This window comes from Dipodomys spectabilis, unplaced genomic scaffold (assembly GCF_019054845.1).
Source record: "Dipodomys spectabilis isolate Male_0828 unplaced genomic scaffold, ASM1905484v1 ptg000219l, whole genome shotgun sequence".
NCBI lineage: Eukaryota > Metazoa > Chordata > Mammalia > Rodentia > Heteromyidae > Dipodomys > Dipodomys spectabilis.
The window spans coordinates 5,589,802-5,607,407 of record NW_024870896.1 but is presented as its reverse complement, the minus strand read 5'-3'; the positions used below and the strand labels follow the sequence as shown (position 1 = coordinate 5,607,407).

The 17,606-nt window shown below is 43.9% G+C and overlaps 1 protein-coding gene across 1 annotated transcript in view; it reads left to right on the top strand.

Annotated features, from left to right (window-relative positions):
* Nucleotides 1-486: 486 nt before the first annotated feature.
* Chrna7 (cholinergic receptor nicotinic alpha 7 subunit) overlaps nt 487-17,606 on the top strand; it is an 86,673-nt gene continuing 69,553 nt past the window's right edge. The window contains exons 1-2 of the mRNA XM_042697471.1: nt 487-544; nt 734-873. Of these exons, the coding sequence (XP_042553405.1) occupies nt 487-544; nt 734-873 (198 nt within the window). The remainder of the gene's footprint in view (nt 545-733; nt 874-17,606) is intronic.

The window sequence follows — 17,606 nt, the reverse complement described above, 5'->3', positions numbered from 1 at the left end:
CGAATGGCTGGAGGGCGCGCTTCCTCTCTGGATCCTGGCACCGGGGCTCCCAGCATGTACTGGGGTGGGGGGGGCAGAGACCCCACCTCCCCGGCCCCGCCCCAGGAGAGATGCGCGGGGGGGGGGGGGGGGCGGGAGAACCACTCCAGAATGCTGAGCCTCCCCAGCGCGCACGCACGCAGGCGCGCCCCGGGGTCTGCTGCACGCACGTAGCCGCGGGCTGCCATTCCTGGGGGGGGAGGGGGGAGGAGGCAGCGGCGGCGGAGGCAGGAGGAGGGAGGAGGGAGGAGGGGAGGGGGGGAGAGGCGGGGGCGGGGCTCGTCACGTGGGGAGGCGCGGGGGCGGGCCGGGCTGGCGGGGACGCGCGCAGCTTCTTTAAAGGCGCGGGAGCGGAGCTGGAGAGGCGCAGGCCGGGGCTGAGCGGCGGGACGCGCGGGGCGCGGGGCGCCCGGGCGGAGGGCGGGGGAGGGATCATCCCGACCCAACATGCGCGGCTGGCGGGGCCGCGTCTGGCTGGCGCTCGCCGCGTCCTTGTTCCTGCCAGGTAAGGAAATCCGTCTCCGCCCGCTGCTTGGCACACTTCTCCGCGGCGCGGGTCTCGGGTGGGTGGGCGCGCGCGCTCGGACCGCACCAGCTTCCCCCCCCCGGGTCTCTGCCTAGGCGACGGGGTCGGGGGTGGCGGGTGGAGAGGGTGATCTTTGTGCCGCCTCGCTCAGCTCTTCTTCTTTTAAAGTGTCCCTGCAAGGCGAGTTCCAGAGGAAGCTGTACAAGGAGCTGGTCAAGAACTACAACCCCTTGGAGAGGCCCGTGGCCAACGACTCGCAGCCGCTCACCGTCTACTTCTCCATGAGCCTCCTGCAGATCATGGATGTGGTGAGTGCGGACCCGGGGTTGCAGGACTGTCCGGAGCCCGTGGCAAGGGGGGAGGGTGGGTTGTCCCCTGGACCCCCGGGGGGCATTCTAGCTGGTCCCCCCCAACCCCACCCCGTGACTCCAGCCTGCGGGTGACCAAGCGGGGCTCCATCACCCCCTCCCACCCCCCACACCCACACCCAGCCACCTGTGCGTGGCTGTACTTGGCTACCGCTTGTCTGTCCCTCCGCTTAGGAAAAACTCGGGGCGCAAAGTATCCGGATCTGGGAATCAGTAGCCAGAAACGGATGGTACTCCGGCTTTTCCCAGGCAGTTCGGCTACTTCTAGACTCTTCTGGATGCATTTGGCGTTTCTTTGGGCAGGGGGCGGGGTGGGGGGGGGCTGAGAAGTCTGTCCAATCAGAAGTGGGTGTTGGGACTTCTCTCCCTCTCCCCTCACCCACCTCCCCGCAACTTTTGGATGATGGACATTTTTTGTTTGTTTGTTTAGCTTCCTGGGGGGGGGGGGGGTCCTGCTCAGAATCCCAGATTTCTCACTGGAGACATACGCATAGCATAGCATGAGTCCTATTCCGGCAGCTGACACCCCAACCCCGGACCCCTTGTGCCATCGCCCAGAGCCAACTTCCACCGTTTGAGCTGTGCATTCACGCAGTCATTCTATCTTTCGTTCTTCCAGACTGTTTTGAATGTTCAGTTGTCACGGGTAGATCTTTCTGTACAACGGTGCTTAACAAAAGTGTTTAATGTATTCTAAGTGGATGTGAGTGGCCGGTCTGAACAAGGCATTAGTTCTTTTTTGAAGCAGCCCAGATGGCGGTGAGGTGGGGTCCCTTTGACGGTACTCATGGGGAGGGAATAAAGTGGTAGGAAGGAAGTATGAAAAACAGTCACAACTCCCAAGCAGGGGATGCGAAAAGCCACCAAAAGGCTTTTAGGTTGAGTTGACAGGTGACATTGGGTATTATGACAATTACAGAAATACAATCACGGTGACAGATGGCTTATTTCTTACACCAGTGTCAAATGTATATTCTTGTGAACAATTTCCTGAGTCAAATATTAGATGCAATACTATGATAGGTGATAATGTGGGAAAAAAAAGTTACCAGGGTGAATGTAGGAGAAGAGCGTGGCGAGTGTAGGTTACAGGAAAGGAGGAAGTATGGAGGTTTTGAGTCAGGATAGCAGAAAAGGAATTGCTGGCATGGAGTGGAGGGAAATGGAGTTGGGGGGTTGGGGTGGGGTGGGGAGGAAGGCAGGTTCCAGGCATGAAGTGGGGGGAGGACTTTATAGAGCAGTGCCCCTGTTTCCTTGCAAGATTTCTATCTGTCGTCTTGGTAACTTGTGGATGCTTTTGCTGGTCCCTAGCAGGTTGGTCTGAAGCAGGTTTGCTTAAGCATCCTGAGGCTTGACTTCCCTGTGAACACAATGGACTGTGTAGTTTCGATTGTGATACGTTAAAGAGGGTAGAGACAACTTTGGCAATATACCTCAAAATACACTTCATGAGGATGTTCGTTTTCACATGAAAGTACCTAAGGAGGAACCAATAAGGCAGCTGGGCTCACACACTTGGAAAATGAGCCCCTACTTGTCCTGGTCAGCCTTAGCCAGTGCTGGCCATGTCATCCACAACAGCTTCTGGGGGGGGGGGCTGGCCTTGCTCTGGCTAGCTCGAGTATAACAGCACGGGGCCATTCAGCTGAGTAAGTAGAACGGGCTTCCAAAGGCGATGGCACACCCTTTTTGGAGAAGAGACTACTCTCCACTCATAGAGAAGCTGTAGCATTTTACCCTGGGTCCCTCTGCCTATTGAAGATACTCTTAAGGAATTTGACTAATACGAAACATGGCTCTTAAGGGGGAAATTAAAGCCTATGTGAGGATTCGTGATGTGAAAAAGTAAAATATAAAATATCAGGTTACAAAATATAACAAGCCCGATGCTGATAGCTCATGTTACTCAGGAGGCTCGAGGATCTGAGGATCAAGGTTCAAAGCTAAGTCAGGCAGGAGAGTCTATGAGACATTTATCTCCAATTAATCACCAAAAAGCCAGAAGTGGAGCAGTGGCTCAAGTGGTAGAGTGCCAGACTTGAGCAGAAGTAGCTAGGGGACAATGTCTAAGTGCTGAGTTCAAGCCCCAGTACTCTCTCTCTCTCTCTCTCTCTTTCTCTCTCTCTCTCTCTCTCTCACACACACACACACACACACACACACACACACATCTTAACCACCAAGTGGCATTGCCACTCCAGTGTTAAAGGGGCAGGTAACAAGATGGCCGTGGGCAGCCAGATGTCATGGAGAGCTTTGGGGAAGGGTCTTGCTCTCACCTTGGCCCTCAGTGTAGCTGTGAACAAGCACATTGAGCTTCCCAGTCCAGCAATGCTTCTTGTTTGTGAAGTGGCCTTGAGAAAAATACTTGTTTCCCTCTCTTTAAGCCCTGTGTCCTCATGTGGAAAATGAGACTAATCATATCCACTTCATGGGGTTCTGAGAGGATTAAAAAAGAGAAAGTGTTTGTCACACACGGATGATTCACTGAAGGGTTGCTCCATCTTAATTACGTAGCTACTCAACGCAGGGGTCAGGAAGCCTATGCCTAGAAAGGTTTGGTCCAAGAGCCCCAGTTTGCTGGGGGGGGTGCAGCGTGGTGATGAGAAGTCATCAGCATCACCCAGGTCTTTTATCCACTCAGCTTCTGCTGCCTCCTTCAGATCTAGCAAGTTCTAGCAGAAGAGTCAGCTTAATCTACTTAAACTGGCTGAACTGGAACAGATTGAATGTGACTGTCCTAGGATCCTGGGTGAGAAGGAAGTCTCTCTATCAGGCAAAACAACAACAACAACAACAAATGCATACATTTGAATTTCAGGTCTGCCTGCTTCTGCCAGTCTTGGAAACAGAACCAGATCTTTCCAGCTGAAAATTTAGCACCCTGGACAGAGACATCTGGCTCTCTTAGGGAGTCTTAAGGTGGCAAAATCTCAGCTGGCGCTAATTCAGTTCTGGGATTTTTTTTTTTTTTGCCCATTTGTATTAGGCTATTTTAAGACCATTATTATTGCTCCCTGAAACCTTATTATCATTCTCATTCCCACCCCCCCACATTTGTGCGTGTGTGTGCAGGTCCTGGTATTGTTCCTGAGTTTTTGTGCTTAAGGCTAGCACTCTATGACTAGAGCCCAGCTCCACTTGCTTCTGGATCTCTTTTGTTGTTGTTGGAGATAAGAGTCTCATAGACTTTTTTATTTTTTATTTTTTTACTAAGGCTGGCTTCAAGCCATTATACTGAGATCTCAGCCTCCTGAGCAGCTATGATTACAGGCATGAGCCACTGGCATCCAACCTCCCTCTGCCCCCTCTTTTGTCAGTAATGGGGCTTGAACTCAGGGCCTGGACATTGTCCCTGAGCTTTTGTACTCAAGGCTAGTGTTCTACCACCTTAAGCCAAAGCATCACTTCCAGTTTTCTGGTAGTTAATTTGGATCTAAGAGTCATGGACTTTCCTGCCTGGGCTGGCTTCCAACTTTGATCCTCAGCGATCAGCCTCCTGAGTAGCCAGGATTACAGGTGTGAGCCATTTACCCTCGTTATAAGCAGAGATTTCCTGGATAGAGTAAAAGGAAGATGGCATATGATGCTACATGTTTTATTTTCAGCAAAGATCACTTATTACTTCCTGAGTTTATTTTACACATAGTTGTTGGGCTCCTAGACTTTGTTAGCTTTTGAGGTGACTAATTAAGGGATGATTTCTGCTTTGGAAATTCGCATGATCTGGCAATGGAAACTAGCATGTAAGTGCAAGGTGACATGTAAAATTTAACAAAACTATCTTTACAAAGGGCTCTATATCGGCGGAGGGAATTTTCAAATGCACTGGTTGGAGGGGCATCAAAGAAGTGAGTGGATACATTTGTGTAGGTGAGTATGAGTTTTCCAGTAAGCAGCTTTCTAGGTAATGAGAACAGAGAGAGGAAAAAAGATGAAAATATACTGTAGAGAAGGTTCACTCAGGTCCTGATGGATGTTTGCTGCAGGTTTTGCTATAAGACTGTTTATGTTTATTGAGAAGTGCCAAAAGAGGTATATATAACATTGATCACGAATGTTTTACCAGACCTTTTGTTAGTCTGTGTTCTAGAAATGCCCCTGAGGAATTTCCTCTGAAAGGGAATGCTAGTGTGTAAGGGGTCTTGACTATCTCTGCCAAATTCACATTTTTGCCCAGGGCCCTATTCTGGGTATTTCAAGAGAGCATGAGGAAGCAATAGAGCAGGAATTGTGTGACCCACCAGACCAGCTTGCTGCAGCAGATTTTCCTAGAAATGGAAACAATCCAACCATTATATTTGTATTAAATCCAAGAAGTATAAATTATAAATTAGGATGAAAAAAATGTGCATATATTTTAAAGACAAACCATGACTCTTCAAAGGAGTTGCTTTACCCCTGTGGTCCGTGCTAGTTATTCCACAGGCCCCAAGATGAAGGGTCAGGTAGAAAATGGGCAGGTATGTGGAATTCCTGAGCAGGAGAGGGAAGAGCCAAGATCTGTAGAAGATATTGATAGCAGTGAGCATGGGGCAGAATAGAGAAAAGACAAAAAAGTGGGCAAGAGGTCTTTCTCAGTCAATTTTCTGTATCTATGACCAAAGAGTAGAGATTGGAACATTTAGAAGGAAAGGTTAACTTGGGTCCTTTGTCCTGGAAGCTAGAAAATCCAGCCGCTGCCCAGCTTTTTTTTGGGTGTGTGTGTGTGTGTGTGTGTAGAGGGAGGGTCTTGGTGCTGTTTGAATTCATAGCAAAAAGCAGAGGGCAAGTATGCACGTATAAAACAGGCCTGATTTTATAACCTGTTCTTGGGATAACCAGTCAAGTCGCAGGAGAATTAACCCAGGATTTTGGGTGGGGGGAGAAGGCAAAGGAAGGGAGAACCGATGAATGGAAAAAGGAAGAGAGGAGATGAACGCAGTCTTAACATTCCATGTACATATGTGAAATGGAGCCAGTTAAGGGGCTGGTGGGAGGTGGTGGCTGGGAGAGATGGAGGAGAATGGTGAAGAGTGACATCGATCAAGGTGCATTGTCCTTATCAACGGATGTGTGAATTGAACTCCTTTATACAATGACTTTAAGGTAATAAGCACGTGTGTCCATTAAAAGAGAGAAAGAATACGTAATGTGATAGATAAAAGAATCCACTCAGTTCTTGATGAAAGAAAGCCCCTCCGTTGGTGAAGGCTCTGCCTTTAGGACCCATACATCGTCACCCAACACTGCTGTGCTGAGGAATTATAGTCCGTGAGCTTCTGGGGAGAATTCTGAACCCATAGCAAAGTCAAACTTAGGACAGCCATTGAGGGTGGGGTAGAGAAGGGGGTAAGTTGGAGACGTGTTTTGGATTGGCTAGCTATGCTGTGCACACCTGCACATAGAAACAGCACTCACATGCATAGCTTACATTTGCTCCGTGATAGCACCTTTATGATCCCCCATGACTTTGACTAATGGTGATCATTAATTGACCTCACCGGTTTGTCACAGTGCTGAAAATGAGATAATGCCAAAGAAATCATCTGGAAGCGAATGCAAATGAAAGGTTCTCATTCGCCTGCAATTTTCAAATTATTCGTCCTCTCTGTTTGTGTCATGTAGTCAGCCACACGGACACATACATCTAAAGGCCATTCTAGCAAGTGTGGATTTGCATAAAATAAATGTATGTCAGGAAAATATGTCCAGAAGGCAAGGTGTTTAAAGTGAATAATATGAATCAATATATAATTATGCACAAATATAAAGCATAATTATGCATGCATGATTTGGGGGGCTTTTATAGATTTGGGGATGGCAGAGCTAGCTCTCTGGGAGGTTTAGTCACAGACCGTAAGGCCATGCATTTAGAGTTTGCTGCTATGGAAAGCAGGCCTGGTTGTGGAGCCTGGCATTCTAAGAGGTTGGGTTTTCTCTGATTTCACTTTGGTGGCCCTCTGTTGAGGTTCATCACATTTTCCATTTGGTGCTTTTTCGGCCTATTTAAAATGCCATAAGTCTAAATATTATCAAATATTACTTACAAAAATTACACTCTTAGGCCAGGCACCAGTGGCATACACCTGTCATCCCTACTACCTAGGAGGCTGAGATCCGAGGATTACGGTTCAAAGCCAGCCCAGGAAGGAAAACCATGAGACTTATCTCCATGACCACTAAACAGCTGGAAGTGGAGCTGTGGCTCAGCTAGTAGCGTGCTAGCCTTGAATACAAAAGATCAGAGATAGTGCCCAGGCTCTGAGTTCAAGGCCCAAGATGAGTGCGTACACATACACACACACACACACACACACACACACACACACACACACACACACACACACACACACACACATTCTTAGAACATACTCTAGGAAGAAACGTCCAAGGTTAAAATTGGGTTATTATCATAATAATATTTTCTTTTTTGGTGCCAGTCTTGGGGCTTGAACTCTGGGCCTGGTGTTGTCCCTAAGCTTTTTGGGGGCGGGGGCTTAGGATAGACCTTCACAACAAGGATGTATTTCATCCACAATGTTCAAAGTGCCCAGACTGAGCAACCCTGCTGTGAACCCAGTGCCACATTACAAGTTTTTAATCCATTTAGGGGTTGAAAAATGGAGAAGCCAACTTCAGTCTCTACAGGGGCTAGTTCCTGCATATATATACTACGGTGTGACCCTCTAGGAAATTTACTAGACTGTTCTTTCTCTTCGGTGAGCCTTGAACTCCTATTTTGTCCTTCAAACATGTTTACAGCTCTGGGAGCGTATACCTACAGCATTCTTTTATCGTTAGGGGCTGAGAATTATGGGTGCTTTTATTCAAGGAGTCTTTCTTGTAAATGCTCACTTTCAGGACTCCCTCTGAAGGTGTTCCCCAGAGAGAGGAGCTCTCCCTGCTCCTGTTTCATCCCTGACATGCTGCTACAGGAAGAGAAATGATACTGTTGTGGAGAGATGCCAGTGAAAATCTCCTCTCTCATTCTCTCTCTCTCTTCTTTATTAAAAAAATCAGGATTAGTTTGTATCTTTCGGAGAAGGAGAAAGGCATTTGCTACCTTCAGTTTTGGGTGCTGTGAATTACATTTAAGGCTTTCCTGAACTGCACACACTACCCCCCCCCCCCCTCCCCTTTATTTGGTGCCGCCTTCTGACAGCAATTCCCATGCAATTCATTTCACTGAGTCCCTGAATCATTGCTGACTGCTATAACAGTCAAAGTAATTTCAGGATTATCATAAAATGGTATGTTTGCATACATATTGCCCATGTCTATTACCCTTAGCTCTGATTGATATATGTGTATAACAATGTGATATCTCTCTCTCTATATATATATGTATCTATAATCACAGCATACATTATTCAGATTCAAGATATCAAGCTAAAAGTTATAGCAGAAGCTTTGGATCTCAGCTATTGGCAAGCCCAAAGAACTAATATGAAATTCGATAGAGGCTTATATAAAATCGAGTGTGAGAAATGGATTCGAGAGAATGGGCTATAGGAAAGGCCCGAGGCTGAGGCTGGCCAGGGCTGAATCAGATGGCAGATGCATTAGATGACTTGTCTCCATTGCAGGTGGCAGAGGGCCGAGGGGAGGGAATTGCAGTTGTCATAGTTAATGAATGCCACCTGTGAGCGACACTCAACTTGGGACATTTACTCTTGGATCACCGAAAGCAAATTGTCTGTAAAGATTCCCGTGTGGTGGAAATGAGCTGGTGTTGCTGCTCCAGGGAGAGAAATGTAAAGAAAGAAAACTAGGTTGCTTTATTTTGTGGAGAGAGAAGGCAGGGGGTGGTGTAGCTTTTCCAGTTGTCTATAAGTTTTAGAGTTTGTGTAATGCAATAGTAAGGTAATGTGTCTGTTCTAAGAAGCTCACAGAGAAAGTAGATGATTGGCTGAGGATTTCAATTAAACAAATGAAACCCAAAGTTTTGAGCTTCCCCTCCCACCCCCAGGTCCTAATTCCAAGAGTTTTACATGTCAGAGCTAGGCACTCTCATAGATGAAAATTGAAGAGAGACGGTGAAGGACAGAATAAGGAGATTTATTAACTGGCATGAGCATACTATGGGGTGATAACAACCATGTTTGGGGGTACAGATATGAAGTTTAGGTATTATAGGCAAAGTACTGGGCATGGGAGAGCCAAGTAAGCATAATTACTAAGCATTGTTGGTCTAGGTATGGCCTCATTTGGTCATTATTTCAGTGCTTGTTGTTAGGGAAAATCATACAGACAAAGAAGAGAAGGCAGGGGCTTCAACACATCAGATTAGAATTTAATCATCACAGCCATGGGACTCCATGTAACAGAGTGGGAGAATCAAGGAATGGGAAATTTTGGTGGGGGTGGTGGTTTAGGGTTTTAAAGAAAAAGTACAAAAGTATTTGAATAAAAAATGAGTCTGAGTTAGATGCTCGTGGCTCACACCTGTAACTCCTAGCTGCCTGTAATCCTAGCTACCCAGTAGGCTGAGATCTGAGGATCATGGTTCAAAGCCAGCCCCAGCAGCAAAGTCTGTTTCATCTCCAGTGAACCACCAGAAATCCTGAAGTGGCACTGTGGCTCAAAGTGGTAGAGCACTAGCCTTGAGCAAAAGAGCTCAGGGACAGTGCCCCGGCCCGAGTTCAAGCCCCAGGATGGACCTGGGGGAAAAAAGATGCTATTGTTCAGTCCTTTTCTTCCTAAATTCCAAGGTAAGCGCAAAGTGAATACAAAGAGAATGAATTCGGGTAAAGACCTACAAAATGGAGACAGGATTTCTTCTGGTTCTCTCTCTGTCTCTTTTTTCTCTTTGAATTCTGAGCCTGGGTGCTGTCCCTGAGGTCTTCAACTCAAGGCTAGTGCTGTACCACTTGAGCCACAGTGCCACCTCTGGTTTTCTGGTGGCTACTTGGAGCTAAGAGTCTCATGGACATTAGTGCCTGGGCTGACTTTGAACTGTGATACTCAGATCTCAGCCTCCTGTGTAGCTAGGATTATAGGTGTGAACCACCAGCACCCAGCTTCTAGTTCTCTTAACTCATGGGGCCAAGTGAGTACACAGGGTGTTTCAGATTAAAAAAAAAAAGAAAGTAAGAAATGGGGAAAATAAAACTTTTAAGCACCTCTTATAAAATTAAGCTTAGGCTGCTTTCTGATTGAGTATATTCATACATTTGATTCAATCATTCAAGCTAATAAAATTTGCAATTACAATCAGTAGTCAGAAAGCATTAGTTTGCTATCTGTGTTCTCTATAAAGAGGTTCTAATGGTATTTGAAGTGATCACTAAACCACCATGAGGCTCATAGATGCAAGTCTCATTTTGGAAGTTCCTCCTTAATTCTGTTGTGAAAATTGGAACTGTAGCTGGTTGTTGGTGGCCTGTGTCTGTAATCCTAGTTACTGAGGAGGCTGAGATCTGTGGTTCAAAGCCAACCTGGGACAGAAAGTCCTTGAGACTCTTATCTCCAAATAACCACCAGAAAACCAGAAGTGGCTTAACGTGCTAGAAAGCTAGGCTTCAGTGAAAGAGCTCCAGGACAGCTCCTAGGCCTTGAGTTCAAAGCCCCAGGACTGGCATACATACATACATACATACATACATAGTACATACATACATAAATTTAGACTGTAGTGTAATAGATACTCATGAAATTGTGTAGTGTCAGAAACAACCCCATGAGCTGTCACAAAGGAATTCAACCCATCTAACCAAATATATCACCACTTAATACAGCCCTCCTTTCTTCCAGGACAAAACTGTTCATCTGATTTCAAGCACCAGAGTTTAGTGTTAACCTTCTACAGAGTGGTTTTTAAAAAAAATATAATGTTTACTTTTTGCAATTGCTGGGGATCAATTCTAATGATCTACCTCTGAGTTATACTCCTAAGCTGGAATATTATATGCAAGTGTACATTTTGTACTCTATTGGATCTGACTGTTTATCTTTGCCAGTCACCCAAGTGGTTTCCGGCTACTATTTATTTTTTTTTATTATACACGTGTTACAAGATTTTTTATTATATTGATGGATATTTAGATTGTTTCTAAATTTCCTCTATTAGGAAGAACACTGTTATAATTATTCATTTAATGATATGAGATGTACATGTCTGTCTCTAAATAAAATGCTTCTATTCATCACTGTTTGATTTAGAGTTATTTCTAACACCTGGAGACCTACTGATCCTGAAAAAGATTTAATTCTCCCTTTTACTCCTCCTCTGCACACTTACTACACTCTCCACATTTCTCTGAAAAACATTACATAATCAATTTGGACAAAATTAATCTATAACATTAAAATTTATGAAATCACTGTTCACATCTGAACAATATGAGAGGACTATGATGTGTTAGTAGGCTATGATAATTATTATTTTCCTTGGAGTTTCATTATTGTTTTTCCAGTTGTAAGATTTTTTAATGTAATAACAATATTTCATTCTTTAGTTTTACAGTACAGATAGCTGTGGGTCCTCCCTCCCTCCCTCCCTCCCTCCCTTCCTCCCTCCCTCCTCCCTTCCTCCCTCCCCTCCCTCCCTCCCTCCCTCCCTCCCTCCCTCCCTCCCTCCCTCCCTTCCTTCCTTCCTTCCTTCCTTCCTTCCTTCCTTCCTTCCTTCCTTCCTTCCTTCCTTCCTTCCTTCCTTCCTTCCTTCCTTCCTGTTTATTGCTGGTGATTGAACCTGGGACCATACATAGGCTAAGTAGGCACTGAACTACACCGCTGACTCAGTTCCTTTTTCACTACTTTCTAGGCAAATGCTCTGCTTCTTAAGATATATAACACCAGTCCTTTTGCTTTTAGTTTGTTTTACAGATAAAGTCTTCTGCTTGTGCCTGGGCCTGACTCCTCCTTATTCTTTGCTGATAGTTGGGATTACCAGCATGTACCACTATACTTAGTCTTTTGCCTGGTTGACCTTGAGCTCTTAGCTCTTGTATTTTGGAGAGTATTTTGTTAGTTTTTAAAATCTCATGAAGATCTATAATCCAGCCAGAATTGATTTTTATCTATAAAGACGATCACCTTTAAGCAGTTGAATGAGAATCTTGTCTGATGATACGATGATTTTGTTTTTCTAGAGTAATTAGATTACCATTATGAGAAATGAATGATTGTCAATCATATCATATTTGGGCATCATATTATTTACTATGCCTGTGCCCCAACTGGCATTTCCATTATTTAGGAGTATATATGAAGTGGAGAATGTATTGGTTCTGGCAGTTTTTAATATAAAAAAACGTTGAAATGGCCCACATTATTTACAGAGCTCACAATAAAGAGGGCTTGTGGGAAACCTTGGCTTCTGTCCTGAGATTTCCCCATACTGTCTATTCCCATAAGACAGCTACTTGTAAACATCCTCAAGTATTTTATGCCTTATATTAAACAGCTTGTATTTTTATGCCTTTTATTAAAATATCAAACATTGAGTGGGCACTTGTGGCTCACACCAGTAATCCTAGCTACTCAGACTCCTAAGATCAGAGTTTGAGATTTCAAAGCCAGTCCCAGCAGAAAAGACTTCAGGACTCTATTTCCAATTAATCGGCAAAAAAAAAACCCTTGACTGGAGGAATGGCTCAAGTGGCAGAGCATCAGCCATGAAAAAAAGCTGTATGAGAGTGCACAGCCCTGAGTTCAAACTCCAGTAGCAGCAGAAAAGCACACGAAGGTCAAAACAGTGTAAACCCCTATTAAGATTAAAGTGCTTTTATTTGACTGTTTGGGAGGGGTTTTGTTAAAAAAAAAAAAGAAAAAGAAAAGGTCTAGATAAATTAAATTTAACAGTTTATCAAAGCAAAGGATAATTCATGAACCAGGTAGCACTCAGAACTGGTAGAATTTCAGAAGCTGCACCCAGCTGTGAGTTTTTGCAGGCTAAGTGTGAAAGTAAAGAAAAAAGAATCACTGGATTGTTTAGGTGTTCACCTTATTGGAGTATGGTGTGATTAGTTGATTACCTGTGATTAGCTGAGCTTTGGCTGCTTGTGGTTGGTTGGCTGAAAGTTAGCTGTTATACTGGTAAAACTTCTTTCTTGGGTTTTTTAGGTTACAATTTGATGCGTAACTTCAGACTGAGGATCTGCTATTTAGCATCTTGTTTATAAGGAAGGGCAATATGTCTTTAAATCACAGTAATGAGGGTGGATAGGTCATCAATGAGATGGAGACAGATTTGGGTGTTTTTTATTTGGCTTACAATATACTCTGAAAGAAAATCAAAACAAAAATTTTCAAAGCATCCCAGAAAGCAAAAACTTTTTATAATTTTTAAACTAATTTCAAAGGCAGTTCTTAAATGAGAGTTGGAGTGGGTTTAACTTGCAAAAGCCTTGACTCAGTATTCAAAGCTTATCTATTAAATAAAATACCTTATAGATTTTAGAAGCCAGTTGGCCAAGGGCTGGGGATGTAGTTCAGAGATAAAACATTTACCTAACATATGCAAAGCCCTGGGGTTTCATCCCTGGAACTGCAAAAGAAAACAAAAATCAACTTTTCAAGAGCTCTTAGGACCACATTTACTGATAAAGTTTTCTTTTGAATTAAAATTTACATGTTTCGTAGAATGTAGCTACTCTGAAAATGTGTGACAGGATCACTCTAGGACAGTATTTTACATTTGCAGAAGATACCTGAAGAGGAAATTGGACTCTTTCCTCCCTCTTATCTTTGGTCGGTCACCATGGTGAGCAAACCTCCTACACTGAGCCATCAAGGTGGTCCAAGATGGTACAGGATGAAACTTATGCCATCATTTACCACCGCTCCCTCGGGTCCAACCATGGACCCAAACCAGGACTATAAACAAACCTTTTCTCCCTTTACATGGGTTACCTCAGGCATTTCATGACAGTAATGGAAACTGTCTATCAACCAGGATTCTTCTTCCATGACACCACCTGCAATAGTCGCAAGTCAAACCATGTGTAAATGTCTTTCTCATATTAGATAATTTCAGGCAGTTTGGGATATTTCCAGCATGAAGATCTCTCTCCAGATCTGGCTTTTGAGACTTCCCTCTCCATATTAATGGCATTGTGCTTTGTGACTTCTGATGGAGTAGAACAAGCAGCAGCGGCTGTTCCCTCCATGGCTGGGCCCATGGAGCCGTGCTTGCGGGATCATGGCCCCAGGAACAAGAGGCTTTGGGGTTTAGCTTTCTGTCTACAGGGTGGAGCACCACACAGCTACTGGGAATTCCTCCTGGCCTCCTTTCACTCAGAACAGGACAGGGCGATTTGGATTTTCCATTCTGTTCTGTCCATGGAACGATTCGTGCAATGACAGTGAGCCAAGGCAGTCCTTTGACAATAACCATCAGGCGTGCATTAAAGCAGCAGTGGACAGATGGCCCCTCCATTGTTTCTGACAGGGAAAATTATGGGCAGTGGATTGAAGTACAAACTGGAAAGGAATATTCATGACAGGAAATGTGTCTCTCCAGTGGTGTGTTGCATCATGAAGAGCAGCTGGTCATTGATGTACCCGCACAAAGGCAGCTCTCTCCTGGCTGCCTGGGTTTTTCCAAATATCTCTTGAAAAGCACACCCCGAATTAGAAAGAAGTACCTTTGAAGTGCTTGAAGCTTAGTCTCAGAAAGAGGAAATGAAGTTCAAGATAGGATTCATCGTGAAGCTTTTTCTGGGCTGAGAAGATTGCACCGATTTCAGAAATAGGTGCTACTCTTTTGGGAGAGAAAATGAGTTTTTGACTTTATCATTAAGTCTGTGAGGGGATCTGGAAAGGGTGGGGGGGTCCAACCAGGCCGAGCTAGCATAGATGGGTCACCCCTGTGAGTCAGGAGCTTTGCTGGTGTGACTTTAGGTGTGTGGATCTCCCTGTCTGTGTTTGAAATGAGCCATAAAACAATACAATCTATTTGAAACAATATAATGGACTTGAATGCTTCAAGGCACCTACATTTCTTATCTCTCTGTTGATGAAGGGAGATGATGTTACATTGTAATCACTATCTTGTGGGAGTGGAAAACATCTGAACACTTGAACCCAGTCTACCTTTGCATGGTTTTTTTCTTTAGGTGCGAGATCTTTTTTTAAAAAATAAATTTTCTGCATTCACTAAAAGTTAATCTCTTTAAGTAGGTGGCTGGGGGGATTTTATTTTCATCCCGATGTACTGATTTTTGCCCTTTGGTATTTGGTATCTTTCACTCCATTTTAGCTCTTCTCTCGGATGCTATGGGCTTTGAAAGCTTCACTGTTATGGGACATGGAGCAACCCCAGGTTCACAGGCTCAAGTACCTCTCACCCTAGGCCCCAGGATGTGCCTTTATGCAGAAGCTCATCAATGGGAAATTATATTTGGAAACATTGACTCAAAGTAGATAGAGGAATAAATTCTAATTTGGTTCTGATGGAAAACTCAAAAAGAGAAACTGAGTAAATGCGTTGTATTAGTATGCAGAAAATTTATTATTATTATTATTGCTATTAATTTAAAATAGCATGATGGAGTTGAAGGAAGGCATAAGTACTTGGATGGAAAAGCTCTACCATGTCCTTCAGTTCCAAGTATGATTAAAAAAAAATAAACCCTCAAATTCATCCAGCAGAATAGTGAAAAATCGTTCTCCAAAAGAAGGCATGTGTAATGATCTCTGTGTCATTGTCAACTACAGGATTGGAGAAGAGAGTGGGGCTATAGTATTAAATCACCAATAGAATTGTTATTCTGGAATTCACTGCAAAGCCAAGTAGAAAAAGAAATTTCAGATATGAAGCTCTCCACCCACAAATCTGTTACTCCAAATCGGAAAGAATGGTAGTGTGACACGTTCCATCTTACACTGCAGCTAACACAAGCCCCATGAACACTAAGTGGAGTGGGAGATACAAGTGGCCAGGGTCCAAACAATGTTATTTAGCCTAATTGTCAATTGCCGGTCCGTGAAACATTAACAGCAATCTGCCACTCAGATTTTACATTTTCTCATTGAGGAAACGAAGCCTAGGAAATACACATAAAGACAATCAGGAGCTGGGAGCTCATGCCTGCAATCCTAGGTATCTAGAAGGCTGATATTTGAACGTCCATGTTCAAAGCCAGCCAGGAAGACAAATTTGACTCTTCTCTCCAGCAAAAGAAAGCCAGAAGTAGAGGTATGGCTTGAGTGGTAGAACACTAGCCCTGAGTGAACAAGCTAAGGGATAGCACTGTAGAGAAAAAAACACTGGTAAAAATTAAGGGAGAAGTAGAAACATTCACAATGATAGCTGGAGGACTCTACACTTTTCTCTCAATAACTGAAAGAAGTCACAGAAAGCTCAACCAGAGTACAGACAAACTAAATGATATCACCACTTGTTCAATGTTCCGCTCAAGAGAACCAGAATATATTCTTGTATTCTTATTTTAAAGGTGTATTGAACAGGCACAAAGGCACATCATAATCTGGGCCCAAACTACCACACATTTACATCAATGGAGAGTAATTTTTACAGCCTTGAAACAAACTGGAAATCAGTAACAGAAGGACAAAAAAAAGTGTGTGTGTATGTTAGGCAGTTTTCTGTCACAATAACAGAATAACCTGACATGGGTCCTTAGAGAGTGAAGTGAGCCTTGCTATGATTTGCACTTGTGTACATTGAAATCCAAGATTGGATAGCCCCCTTTGTGTGCGTGGGAGAGCAAGGACTTGTCTCACAAGTAAAAAGAGACTTAGATACTGAGCTCTGTCTGCAGTCTTTCTCAAGGTTCTGCCCAATGACCTAAGGGCCTCCCCCACCAGACTCCAGCTCTTTATAGATCCACAGAACTTCCTGATGCTCTTCTTGGAAGCAATCCTTAAACACATGGACCATTGAGGGAAGGGGATACAAACCATATTCAAATCATAGCAGCATCCAAAGGTTGAAAAACTTTAAAAAATGCGTATACGTAATTTATGGATAAAATTAGAATAACTAAGTGACATTTCCAACAATGGACACGAACTGTCACATATTTAATTTTGTGGGGGCAAAAACAAAACACCAGGGGAGGAAAATTTGTAGCCCTGAGTGCATGTGTGTTAAGGGAAAAGCCAGCTGGTGCTGGCACATCTGTAATCCTAGCTACCCAGGAATCTGAGGCCTAAGGAGCGCAGTTTAAAGCCATACCAGGCAGGAAAGTCTGTGAAATTCTTACCTTCAACAAAAAGCTGAAAGTAGAGGTGTGGTTCAAATGAGAGAACACCACCTTGAGCAAAAAAGCTCAGGGACAGCACACAGGCCCTAAGTTAGTTCAAGCACTAAGACACACACACACACACACACACACACACACACACACACACTTTAAAATCCCATCTGGAAAACCTAGAAAAGGGAAAAAAAAAGAATAAAAAGAAAACCCAAAGCAAGAATGAAAACTAATGACAACAGTGGAAAATAAATAAAATTGAAAACAAGCAGTTGAAAGCCAATGAAACTTAACACTTGGTTCTGTATAATAGATCAGTGAGACTGACAAAGCTCAAGCAAGATTAATGAAGAAAAAAAAGAGAAAACATTTATATAACCAATGTCATCAATGAAACAGGATGTAAATATGTCCTGCACACATCCAAGAATAATGAGAGAACCACGAAGAAGTCTATACTTACAAGTAGGATGATTTAGATGAAATGAATCTATTCCCCAAAAGACAAATGATCACAAATCATTCAAT